General features: G+C 40.8%; 1 protein-coding gene across 1 annotated transcript in view; it reads right to left on the bottom strand.

Moving 5' to 3' along the window:
* Positions 1 to 238: 238 nt before the first annotated feature.
* Positions 239 to 13680, bottom strand: part of LOC124616407 — a 78471-nt gene continuing 65029 nt past the window's right edge. The window contains exon 4 of the mRNA XM_047144711.1: positions 239 to 613. Coding sequence (XP_047000667.1) covers positions 239 to 613 — 375 coding nt within the window. The remainder of the gene's footprint in view (positions 614 to 13680) is intronic.

Here is a 13680-nt window from a genome sequence, read left to right as displayed (position 1 = left end):
GGAAACAAAAAAAATTTCCAATTTTTTCCCAGTCCGTGCCTGTCCTTTTCCATTGACCTCGTCGACTATGAGATGTAAAGCCTTAAATACTAACAACACGATGATCAAGAGCACTTGTAACAACTTCCGAAACAATGGTCTGTGTTACGAGCTCTTATGCGCAGAGAAAGCTTTTGGAAACAGACGACGGTCACGAAAGACTAGCTTTCATGCAGGTAATAGTATGTTGCGACGTCGGCTATTTCCAGTCCAGAAGCTCTTCAATATCTTCCGTGAGGATTTTACTGTAGACGGGATCAGAAAGGAAGACGTGGCGCAACTCCTGGTCGCGGTCGCGGACCATGAAGTGCTGGAAGTCGGCCGCCGACACGTACTTCCTGGCGACGTCACCGGTCATGGCGGTCAGTTGATGGTGGGCGGGCGCCATGACGACCCCACCGAGGCGCAGCTGCCGGTAGCTGCTCACCAGCTGCGGCCACGGCAGCTCGCGCGCCGCGTCCACCCCGCCAGCCGCCAGCCGTGACGTCAGAGCGCTGTGATACTCGCGCAGCAGGTCCTCGAGGTGGGCGGAGCGCAACTCGCGGGAGGTGGACAGGTGCAGGAAAAACCCGATCTGCGGGACAAACAGCTACGTCACACTCAGACTGTCAGAACCCTAACCAAGCATTGCTCACGGATATAAGTCATTCATTCGTTAAGAACTGAATAGATTACTCCGTTATTTATACTTTCTGTCGATCTTAATTGCGGCCTCTCGAAGTTATATGGAAAGAGCCAACATTACATTCACGGCACACATTCTGAGCAAAAAATAAGCCGATACACTCATATGACTTCTAAAGGTTTTTTTCATGTATGCAGTGATTAATATTTCGTTTATTGTATTTCTCTTATCCTCTCTAACACACGTACGCAACTTTAATACTACGAACTTAGTAATTCGATAGCGTAAAAGAAGCTCTTAGGGAGACAGAATATCTGTTTGCGTTCCAAGATAATTCTATCATCCATTAACTTCTTCATATTACTGGGTAGATGGCCAAAAATCCTTTCTCGTTACAATTGTATGGGGTGATTCAGTGTGTCTACCTACGGCCTTTATGCAAACCGCAACAGCTTTAAGTGTGCTTGTATGTGTGTGTGTGTGTGTGTGTGTGTGTGTGTGTGTGTGTGTGTGTGTGTGCGTCTGTGTGTGTGTATTCCCAAGAGACCAAACTGCTGAGATCATCGGTCCCTAGACTTACACGCTACTGAATCTAACGGTCACACACTCATGCCCTAGGGAGGACTCGAACCTCCGGCGGGAGGGGCCGCGCAGTCCGTGACATGGCACCTTAAACCGAGCGGCCACCTTTAAGTACCATGCACATGATTTTCATATTTTCTCACTAGACGCAGACTATTAGCCCTACAGAAAAAAAATATCAATGAGAACCTTTTTGTAGGACATTTCATGTAGTTAAGTTTTGTTATAGGATTCGTTTCCGCTGGAGGCATTTATTTTCGAATTATTCATCAAAAACGTTCAAAAGTGCTCTTCAAACACGTTTTCCTTGAATAACTTCAAAACGGCGGCCTCCAGCGCAAACTTAGCCCAGTACAAAATTTAACTACCTTAAATTTCCTACAAACTGTTTCTGTTCATTTTTTCTGTAAGACCGATAGTTTGCGCATAGTGAACAAGAGAAAATCAAAATCTTGCGCATCGTTTTTGAAGGTGTCGTAAGTCGTGAGTCGCGTAAAACCAATAGGTAGGGGCAGCTGACTCACCTGTACAGTATGTTTCAGGAGGAAAAGTAAATTTTTTTCTTGGTGTTAGTATAAACTACTTCATTAGTCGCCCTATTTAACATGTGTATAATTTTTATCACTTGCTATGATGCTGCTATTGAACGTAACCCAGAACCTATTCTCACACAAGTTGATAAACAGAGCAAATAGAGTAAGTCATTGCCGGCTGGGGTGGCCGAGCGGTTCTAGGAGCTACAGTCTGGAGCCGCGCGACCGCTACGGTCGCAGGTTCGAATCCTGCCTCGGGAATGGATGTGTGTGATGTCCTTAGGTTAGATAGGTTTAACTAGTTCTAAGTTCTAGGGGACTGATGACCTCAGAAGTTAAGTCCCATAGTGCTCAGAGCCAAAGTAAGTCGTTGTTTCTTTTCATGAATTCCACCTCCGACGTTAATTCATTTCTAAATTTCCTTGAAAAAAAAAAAGTTTTCTTCCTTTGGAGCCGTGACGTTCCATTTTGAGGCCAGTACTATTCATAATATGAACGACCGATTCGTCTTCTGTATCTACGTTTACTTTGTTGAGTTCGCCTTCCAGTCACACTTGCAGGCAAAACTTTACTGGAATAATGTTCGGGGACATCGGTGGCCAAATATTGTGATAACTTCTGTATAATGGTCTTGTAGGGAACATCAGAATGTAGTAATCAACTGGTGACTAAAATGTGCAGAGGCTCTCTCATGCTGGAAGAACGTACCCATCCTTGAGGCCAAAGGAGCTCCTCCCAAGAAAGCTGGGATCTCATTTCCAAGGTAGTCTAGATACCGGGCCTACGTAGGACGATGTCGTGAGACATTAGTGACAGTCCCCATCATACCACGTCACACATTTACAAAGAAACGTTCTGCGAAGTGTTTCTCCACAAAAACGTGGGTATTTTCATCGGACCACCAATGTGAGTTAAGAGTGTTATTGATGCCGTCATAAGTGAAAGTGACCGTCAGTAAACATTGTCAGTGATTCACCAGTGATTTCCGATTATCCACCTGTAAAACTGCAATCGTCTACTAACATCTTTGTCTTGAAGGCACTGAATCCGCTATAAATAATGACATACCCTCATATGTGCCATCCGCCGTATTATTGTAAGTGGGATACCGTTATATAAACAGATTTTGCGTGTGCCTGTTGGAGGTCCGTATTCTAACAACAGAATAATTTCATCAAATTGATAAACAATTTGCTCATGTGCACATTCAGATGAGAAGTAACTGCTGGGCACCTCACAATCCTCTCTTCAGTCTGGTACTCATCAATTATGAAATCGTCTACAACATTCTCTTCAAACAGTAGCTGCGTTCCCGTTACTAAGACCACGCAAATTTAACGTCGCGGTACACTCGTCATTTATAAACACGTGTGCAAATAAGAAGATGGATATTTCACGCCCAGCCAGGCATTCCCCAGCAAGCTCTACAACAAATACAGGAACACCTTAATGAAGCTTCAGAAGACAATTCTCAATATACAGTTTAATAAAAATTTCCTAGCAAATAATGTATTTCCAGATTATATCAAAAACTCTGTGAATAGCATGTAATCTGCACCAAAGAAAGTGAAAAAAAGTGGAGATTTTGTGGCTAAAGCAAGAAATTAGGGAATTATATGCTAAAAAGCAATCGCTCAGGATGGCCAATAAATTTACAGTACCAGCTCACTTTGATTAAATACAAGAGAGAGAAAAGGCATATATTCAGAAAGTAATGCAAGAAAAGCAAGAGAAACAAAACAGAAAACTCAACAGAATAATCAACAGCATAAACACACCCACTAAAAACAATCTCAACCAACAATATAAGTTCCATGACAGAATCGTTAACCTAACTGACATAATTCTTATCAAACAAGAAAAGACCCTACTAGAAAAAGGGCCAAAACACAACATTAACAGCCGGTCGGGGTGGCCGAGCGGTTCTATTGGCTACAGTCTGGACCTGCGCGACGGCTGCGGTCGCAGGTTCGAATCCTGCCTCAGGCATGGATGTGTGTGATGTCCTTAGGTTAGTTAGGTTTAAGTAGTTCTAAGTTCTAGGGGACTGATGACCTCAGAAGATAAGTGAAATAGTGCTCAGAGCCATTCGAACCATTTGAACAACATTAACAGAAACATATCACACAAAACAATAGAAAACCTCATGACGGAATCAGAACACATTATTCAGGAGCAAGAAATACTGAGCACACCAAATTTTAATGTAAAGTTGACAAGAGAATTAGTAGCTGCAGAAACAACACAGATAATCAGAACACACTAATCCACAATTATCTCCAATCATAAAACATCACAGGAAATCACTGCCAACAAAACTTAAAGAAAAATTAAAAGAGAACAATCCCGTAGTAACAAGAGTAGAGAAAGGGAATATTACTGTAATTATGGATGGAAAGGAATACATAGGGAAAACACTAGATTTTCATAGAAACAACAACATCACAAAACTGATCAGTGACCCGACAGCAAGATACCAGAAACACATTCAACAGACACTGAAAAACATCAATAATACATTCTCAAAAGGCCAAATAAAGAGGATGACACAGAAAAATCCAAAAGGACCCACCCTAAACGCACTACCAAAGGTCCACAAGGGTAACGTCCCATTAAGACCCAACATTAACTTCTGACATGCTCCATCCTTCCCACCTAGGCCAACAAATACACACACTACCGAAAAAACTCTACACGTTTGATAACAACGGGAACCTGGAAAACTCAAAAGAGTTATTAGGCAGAATCAAGAACATACACACACCGGACACAGCAACCCTCATATCATTCGATGTCACATCAATGTACACTTGCATTCCAATAAATGAAACAATCAACATCATCACGTTGTTGTTGTTGTGGTCTTCAGTCGTGAGACTGGTTTGATGCAGCTCTCCATGGTACTTCATCCTGTTCAGCTTCTTCATCTCCCAGTACCTACTGCAGCCTACATCCTTATGAATCTGCTTAGTGTATTCATCTCTTGGTCTCCCTCTACGATTTTTACCCTCCACGCTGCCCTCCAATACTAAATTGGTGATCCCTTGATGCCTCAGAACATGTCCTACCAACCGGTCCCTTCTTCTAGTCAAGTTGTGCCACAAACTCCTCTTCTCCCCAATCCTATTCAATACCTCCTCATTAGTTATGTGATCTACCCATCTAATCTTCAGCATTCTTCTGTAGCACCACATTTCGAAAGCTTCTATTCTCTTCTTGTCTAAACTATTTATCGTCCACGTTTCACTTCCATACATGGCTACACTCCATACAAATACTTTAAGAAAAGACTTCCTGACATTTAAATCTATACTCGATGTAAACAAATTTTTCTTCTTGAGAAACGCTTTCCTTGCCATTGCCATTCTACATCTTATATCCTCTCTACTTCGACCATCATCTGTTATTTTGCTCCCCAAATAGCAAAACTCCTTTACTACTTTAAGTGTCTCATTTCCTGATCTAATTCCCTCGGCATCACCCGACTTAATTCGACTACATTCCATTATCCTCGTTTTGCTTTTGTTGATGTTCATTTTATACCCTCCTTTCAAGACACTGTCCATTCCATTTAACTGCTCTTCCAAATCCCTTGCTGTCTCTGACAGAATTACAATGTCATCACACAAAGATTAAAACAACAAGGGAACATACCAGACACACAAATCAATGAAATAACAAACATACTCAAGACCATAACATCACAAAATTAGTTTGCATTCAACAAAGAATTTTATTCTCAACACGAAGGACTCCCAATGGGATCACCTGTCAGTGGCCCCCTAGATGACATATTCATGAACAACCTGGAGAGCTTGATTTTCAGAAACATAAAATAACCAAAGAACTACAAAGTTATATACTGGTACCGATATGTCGATGACATAATATGCCTGATTGTTGAACCACATACACACACAGAACAGCTACACAATGAAATAAACAACTTACACCCAAAAATTAACTTTACATTAGGAACAGATACTGACAACACACTACACTTTCTAGATCTCACCTTACAAAAAACAAGCAACACACACAACTTCACAATATGCAGGAAACCGACTACCACAAGCATCACCATTCACAACCTATCAAACCACCCATTGACACATAATCATGCAATCTTCAGATTCATGCTCCACAGATTAAACAGAACACCCGTGAACAAACAGAACTACACACAGGAACTAAACACAATAAAACAAATAGCAGTAGAAAATGGTTATACTACCCATATGGTAAACAAGTTAAATCAAAAAATATGCAAACAGTACAGAAATGAACACATCACACACACATAAATCCTCATCCACCACAGACCAACACAAAACACAAACAATGACCACACACAAGACACAACAGGGCAACAACACACACGCAAAACGAAATGGTACATACTCACCTACGTTAACAAGATTGTTCCCAGAATAGGCAACATATTAAAGAAACAGGGACTCCAGATAGGATACAGGACGGAGAACACAACACACAAAAAGATCAGAACACAAGAAACACCCATGGATAAATTTTACAGGTCAGGAATATATCAAACTCACATGCAACACTTGCCAGTCAGTATACATAGGACAAACATGCAGAAACTTCAAAGCAAGATATTCGGAACATGTCAGAGCTTTAAAAAGCAACAGCTCCCACAGCACATTTGCTGACCACCTTACCAACAACCACCACCCAAAGACAATAGAAACAGACTTAAGAATACTAAAACCCAGCCACAGCCTATACAGCAAACTGACCATTGAGGAAAACTTCCATATATAGAAGGCAATAGCGGAAGAAAAACAGGTCTTAAACGAATACATTACACTCTGCTAGGGCACACCTTTTAACACATTAAAGGAACTCTACAAATAAAAACAGCACAAACAGATAAGGTCTACACACAAGCACACGCACGCACGCATGTACACACACACACACACACACACACACACACACACACACACACACACACACACGCACGCACGCACGAAAAATAAATACACTAAAATGTGCAAAGACGCACCATTTGCTCACAAATAGGAATACCATATAAAATACAACACACACAGCTAAGAAACACACAGAAAACACGCACACACATTCGCGCACATACTCACACACACACACACACACACACACACACATAAAATGCAAATAAAATTCAAATTTGGCGCCGAACTCCCTGGTGAACAAATGAACACTGACAGGGCTTGGACACAACAAACCACATTCACTCTGTGTTCTGGTGTAGTGAAAAGCGTTTTACTACGTTATTTGTGGAAAATACTTGCTATAGCTACGTATGCATCACAACCAACATCTCAGCATGATGCGGAGAGTGGAAGTACTTGCCACACTAAAACGTAAGTAAATACGAAAATAGGGACGAAAACGTTGCGAGAAGCAAAAAAAAAAAAAAAAAAAAAAAAAACAACTTTCTCATCAACATCGTTTGGTTGCAGATGACCAGCTACCTGTAATAATTAACACAAGAGTGGTCCAGAAAATTCATGCTCACCAGATGTATAGGAGATCTGTTGTTTGAACAAAAAATGCTCATAATTTTATAATCATGTAAGACAAATGTTCACATTGCAGAATAAATAAAAACGAAAACCCACAGATGATGGCACAGTGGTGCCGAAACATGTTTGGGTACTGAGAAAAACGGTGTTTTGCGTAGCTGGCGGAACACAAATCCCAAAAATTTTAACTGCAAACACGGCCAATACAAAGAGCTGCAAATCAAAAGATGGATAATACGTGTGACATGCTCAAGAGATATTATATAAACGTCCAACAAATCAGAATCACCGCTGAAAAATACAACATCACAGTTTGAGTCTAAAGACAATAATGAGGATCAATAAATAAACTGGAATACTAAAACGCGAACTGAATACAGCAATCGCTGTATCCATGTAACTAATAAAATTAAACCACATTATCGGGGAAGTTTCACTCAAATTGGTCACCACTAACAAATCTTAAAGTATTTACTATTCCTCCTTAAATGCCATGTTTATATGAATGTTACTGTTGATTTCAAACTGTTATGATTATTAACAGCAAATTTAAAAGTACGTGGTTCCTGAAAAAGAAGCAAACGCTGGAGGTGTCATGGATGAAATACAATAATTAAATATACTATGCACAGCCGTTAACTGGTTTTCTGAGTGTGCTTCTAAGAATGCTGTAAGCAGGATGGCTGTGTAGTTTCCAGCACACATATTGCGCTCCAAACATCTCCAGATGGGATCCTCAAGCCTCCCCCCTTCCACATACACACACACACACACACACACACACACACACACACACACACACACACACACCTCCTGTATTTTATGCCAAGTTCAATGGCTTCTGATCTACCTGTATTGGTTCAAATGGTTCTGAGCACTATGGGACTTAACATCTTAGGTCATCAGTCCCCTAGAACTTAGAACTACTTAACCCTAACTAACCTAAGGACATCACACACATCCATGCCCGAGGCAGGATTCGAACCTGCGACCGTAGCAGTCGCACGGTTCCGGACTGAGCGCCTAGAACCGCGAGACCACCGCGGCCGGCTTACCTGTATTATTTAGCAAAAATATATAAGCTTCACCTCCAGTGCGTAAATTGGCATCATGTTCAAAAGTATTTGACTAACATGAATACTTTTGGCAACATTCTAAAAAGTACCCAAACAATCAAAATTATTTATCTGTAACACAGAAGGATATTGACAATACCATAGTACACCCACGTATAAAAAGCATACGCTTCACCTGATTTGCATAATGCAGCTCCATGTTCAAAAGTAACCAAATAATCTGAATTGTGCATCTTAAATCGAATGTAACAAAAGAATCAAAAATGGCTCTGAGCACTATGGGACTTAACATCTCAGGTCATCAGTCCCCTACAACTTAGAACTACTAAAACCTAACTAACCTAAGGACATCACACACATCCATGCCCGAGGCAGGATTCGAACCTGCGACTGTAGTGGTCACGCGGTTCCAGACTGAAGAGGCTAGAACCGCTCGGCCACACCAGCCGGCAACAAAAGAATCCAAAGGGCCTCTATTATCAATTAAAAGTACAAAAAAACGCTTGTGTCAAATTTGATGTAGAACTTTATTTCACCACACTGTGTTTTAAAATATTTTATTTACACAGGTTTTTGCTAGTGAAAATTTATTTTTACACATTTGGGCAAGAAAAGTAATTTAAAACACAGCCTGATGGAGCAATCCTCCTTCAGATTTCTCGAGGTTATGGGGCCTACAGAGAAATCTCATGTGTACACACAGCCTCAAAGAATACCTAATGGATGTAACGTACAACATTTCTACATCTTTATTAAACGATCCAGTTACTTCAATGTGATCATTGCCTACATTCGATGTTAACGTACAACAACCACATACAAACAGCAGGGGCCAGCACTAGCATTGAAGAATATATAAAGTGTATCCAGGGGGACATGGAACACAGTCATTAAGGTAACGCTGAAACGGAGCGATTTATTTGACGTCCAGAGGGGCTGGAATATTGGTTTTCGGACCATGGATGGAGGCATTACCGAAACGGCTAAGTTTGTAAACGGTACGCATGCCACCGTGGTTAAAATATACCGTGCGTGGAAAAATGACCTTATCCAAAACAGGCGCCGAGGCAACTGTGGAGCATAATGGAGAGCTGAAGAATGGCTGTGGAGATACACGCAACTGTTGAGCAACTGACCGCCCAGGTGAACCAATGGCGACCGTTAAGCGTTCGCTGCTACCTATGGGCCTCTGCAGCAGGCACCTAGTTCGTGCACACAAGCTGACTGCTGTTCATCAGTGATGAAGGCTGGGATTCCCACGCCAGTAACGCAATTATCATTCCGCTGAGTGCCGACAGGTGGCTTTTTCAGATGCTCCATCGTACAGATGGGCGTTGGTGTGTACGGCGTGAAACGTCTAAGACAAAACACCCTAAATTCGTTATCATCTGGAAAGTCTTTTCATAGCTTTCGTCATTCTGGGAAAAAAACTGTTTACACCCATCCATCCTTGGCGACCATGAAACCCATACATGCAGCTTGTTCTCCTTCGACACCATGGCATCTACCAGCAAGACAATACAACATGTCACATGGCTCGTAGAATACACGAGTGGGTTTGAAGAGCACCAAGATGAGTCTGAGGCACTCCACTGCCCACGAAACTCCCCGGACTTACACCAAATAAAGAATCTGTGAGACTACCTGAATCGTGCTGTTCGTGCCTTGGTTTCTCAACCGAGTAGCGTAGTGCAGTTGGCCAAGGCAGTGGAGTCGACACGGTTCCACAACCCTGTCGGTATCTTCCAGTACCTCCTGCACACTCTTTCTGTGCGTATCACAGTGATCCACGCTGGAAAGGATCTCACAGTGATCCGCGCTGCCATGGGCGGTGATTCAGGATTTTGACAAGTGACCACACTCAAGTGACTGGGTAATGTATGTATTAAAAATTTTTAATTACCTAAAATTAAGGATCACCATATGTCATCTTTTTATTTCTGTTTGATACTTAAGACTCGTTTATTTCAAATAGTTTACTGCTTAGTTGGCAGTGACTTTGTGTAAGAGTACAAAACGCATCTGACTTCAAATAATACGCTAATCAGGCAGCTGGCACTTCATTTTAGCCTAAATGAGGCTATGTTAATAAAAAAAAAGCTTTGGAGGAAGGCTGCAACATTCACTGATTGGAACTATGGTAACAAAGTTCTCTAAAACCTTTATAGATTCTGTTCCCTTTCCTTTCCATAATGAACTACCAAATAATACGAAAATATAAATTTGTTATGTTCTAAATACACCATGTAATAGCATAACATTGAAAAAGAAAATGATAAAGAAGCTTTGACTTGTCGAAAACACGACATCTGAAAAATTCGATCTTTGCAACGTAGTAAAATTATGTATCAGAATAAGTAAGCGTTTCAAGTGCAAAACACGTGTGGAACTACAGTTACAAATTTAGCTGTAACGCCCCTATGTATGGGGAAATTCATTCAAAAACTGCTGTAAGATGGCGACGTACGTGTATTATTTATTGTGCAATAACATATATTAACATTATCAGCAGAAGATGACAAACGTTTTTCACTGCGAGATAAAGTTTTGAGTAGTGCCACGTGTGTTTTGGCAAAAATGAAAAAATCTTTAATTTCCTTATAATGCAGTTCTGTAATCAAACTATGCCCTTCGACATCCGTCTCTCCCTATGGCTTACCCCTATTTTTGTCAGAATTTCGAACATTTTGCGGCATTTTATATTGTTGAAAGCTTTTACCAGATCGACAGATCCTATGAATGTCTCTTGATTTTCCTTTAGTCTTGCTGCCATTATCAACGGCAAAGTCAAAATTGCCTCTGTGGTGCCTTTACGTTTCCTAAAGCCAAACGGATCGTCATCTAACACATATCTAATTCGCTTTTCCATTCTTCTGTAAATTGTTCTCGTAACTTTGATACTTGATCTGATAAGCTAATTGTGCGATAATTCTCTCACTTGTCGGCTCTTGCAGTTTACGGAACGGTGTGGGCGATATTTTTCCGAAAGTCAGATGGTATGTCGTCAGACCCATACATTCAACACACCAACATGAGGACTCGTTTGGTTGCCACTTCCCACAATGATTTTAGTAATTGTGATGGAATGCCATCAATCCCTTCTGCCTTATTTGATAATTAAGACTTCCAACCCTCTCTTAAATTCTGATTCTAATATTGGACCCCCTATCTCTTCTCAATCGACTCCTGTTTCTTCTTCGATCACATCGGATAAATGCTTCCCCTCTTTTGGGCCTTCAACGTACTCTTCACACCTACCTGTCCTCTCACCTCTCCATTTAACAGTGGAATTCCCGTTGCAATCTTAATGTTATCCTCCTTGCTTTTAATTTCACCGAAGGCTGTTTTTACCTCCCTATTTGCTGAGACAGTCCTTCTGACAGTCATTTCTTTTTCGATTTCTTTACATTTTTCATGCAGCTATCTCGTCTTACCTTCCCTGCAATTCCTTTTTATTTCATTCCTGAGTGAATTGAATTTCTTTATTTCCGAATCTCCCTGAACATTTTAGTCCTTCCTCCTTTCAACGATCAACCAATGTGTTTTTCTGTTACCCGTAGGTTATTCGCAGTTACTATCTGTGTACCTATTTTTATCTCTGAAAAATTATTATTTCCCCTCCTTAACTGAACTTCCTACTGAGATACACATTATCGCAGTACCTATAGCGTCGTAGAACCTCAAGCGTATGGCGTTATTTCTTAATACTTCCGTATCCCACTTCTTTTCGTATCGATTGTTCCTGACTAATCTCGTAACCTTCAACTAACTCTTCCTCACTACTAAATTGTAATCGGAGTCTATATCTGCTCCTGGGTAGAGCTTACAGTCCAATATCTGATTTAATCTACATCTACATCCACATCTACATGGATACTCTGCAAATCACGTTTAAATGCCTGCAAATGGTTCATCGAAGTACCTTCATAATTTTCTATTATTCGAATCTCGTGTAGATCGCAGGAAGAACGAGCACCTATATCTTTCCGTGCGAGCTCTGATTTCCCTTATTTCATCTTGGTGATCGTTTCTCCCTATGTATGTCGGCGTCAAAAAATATTTTCTCATTCGGAGGAGAAAGTTGATGATCGGAATTTCGAAAGAAGATTCCTCCGCAACGATTAACGCCCTTGTTTTAATAATGGCCATCCCAAATCCTGTATCGTTTCAGTGACACTTTCTCACCTATTTCGCAATAATACAAAACGTGCTGCCCTTGTTTGAACTTTTTCGATGTGCTCCGGCAGTCCTATCTGTTAAGGATCCCACTCCGTGCAGCAATGTTCTAAAAGAGGACGGACAAGTGTAGTGTAGGCAGTTTCTTTAGTTGATCTGTTACATTTTCTAAGTGTCCTACCAATAAAACGCAGTCTTTGGTTAGCCTTCACCACAACATTTCTGTGTGTTCCTTCCAGTTTAGGTTGCCAGTATTTGTAGTTCTTAGTTATTTAATTGAATTTACGGCCTTTAGATTTGACAGAAGTTTAATGGATTCCTTTTAGCACTCATGTGGATGACCTCACACATTTCGTTATGTAGTATCAATTGCCAATTTTCGCAACGTACAGATATCATTTCTAAATCGTTTTTCAATTTGTTTGGGTCTTCTGATGACTTTACTTAGTCGTCAGAAGATCAAAATAAATAGCAGAACGACTTAGAAAAAGTTTTACCTGTTGATAAACGACAGCGTCATCTGCATAGGCCTACAACCTAAGACGGCTGCTCAGATTGTCTCCCAAATCTTTTATATAGATAAGTAACAGCAAAGGGCCTATAATACTAGCTTGGGAAACTTCTGTCTTAATCGATGACTTTGTGTCAGTTACTACGAACTGTAAATCCCTGACAGGAAATCACGTATCCAGTTAAATAACTGAGATAATAGTCCATAAGCATGCAATTCCACTACAAGCCTCTTGTGTTGTACAATGTCAAAGCTTCGGGAAAGCCAGAAATACGGAATCCATTTGAAATCCCTTATCAATAGCACTCAACACTTCATGCGAGTAAAGAGCTAATTATGTTTCAACGGGCGATGTTTTCTAAATACGTGTACACTGTGTGGCAATAGACGGTTTTCTTCGAGGTAATTCACAATTTTCGAACTCAATGTATGTTCCAAAATCCTGCTGCATATCTATGTTAATGATGCGGGCCGATAATTTAGTGGATTGCTCCTATTATTCTTGAATATCGGTGCCACATGTGCAACCTTCCAGTCTTTGGTTACGGATGTTTCTTTGAGCGAACGGTTGTATATAATTGTTAAGTATGAAGCCGTTGCATCAGAA

Source organism: Schistocerca americana, chromosome 5 (genome assembly GCF_021461395.2).
Source record: "Schistocerca americana isolate TAMUIC-IGC-003095 chromosome 5, iqSchAmer2.1, whole genome shotgun sequence".
Taxonomy (NCBI): domain Eukaryota; kingdom Metazoa; phylum Arthropoda; class Insecta; order Orthoptera; family Acrididae; genus Schistocerca; species Schistocerca americana.
The sequence above is the reverse complement of the archived record's forward strand: the minus strand, read 5'-3'. Positions and strand labels throughout refer to the sequence as shown.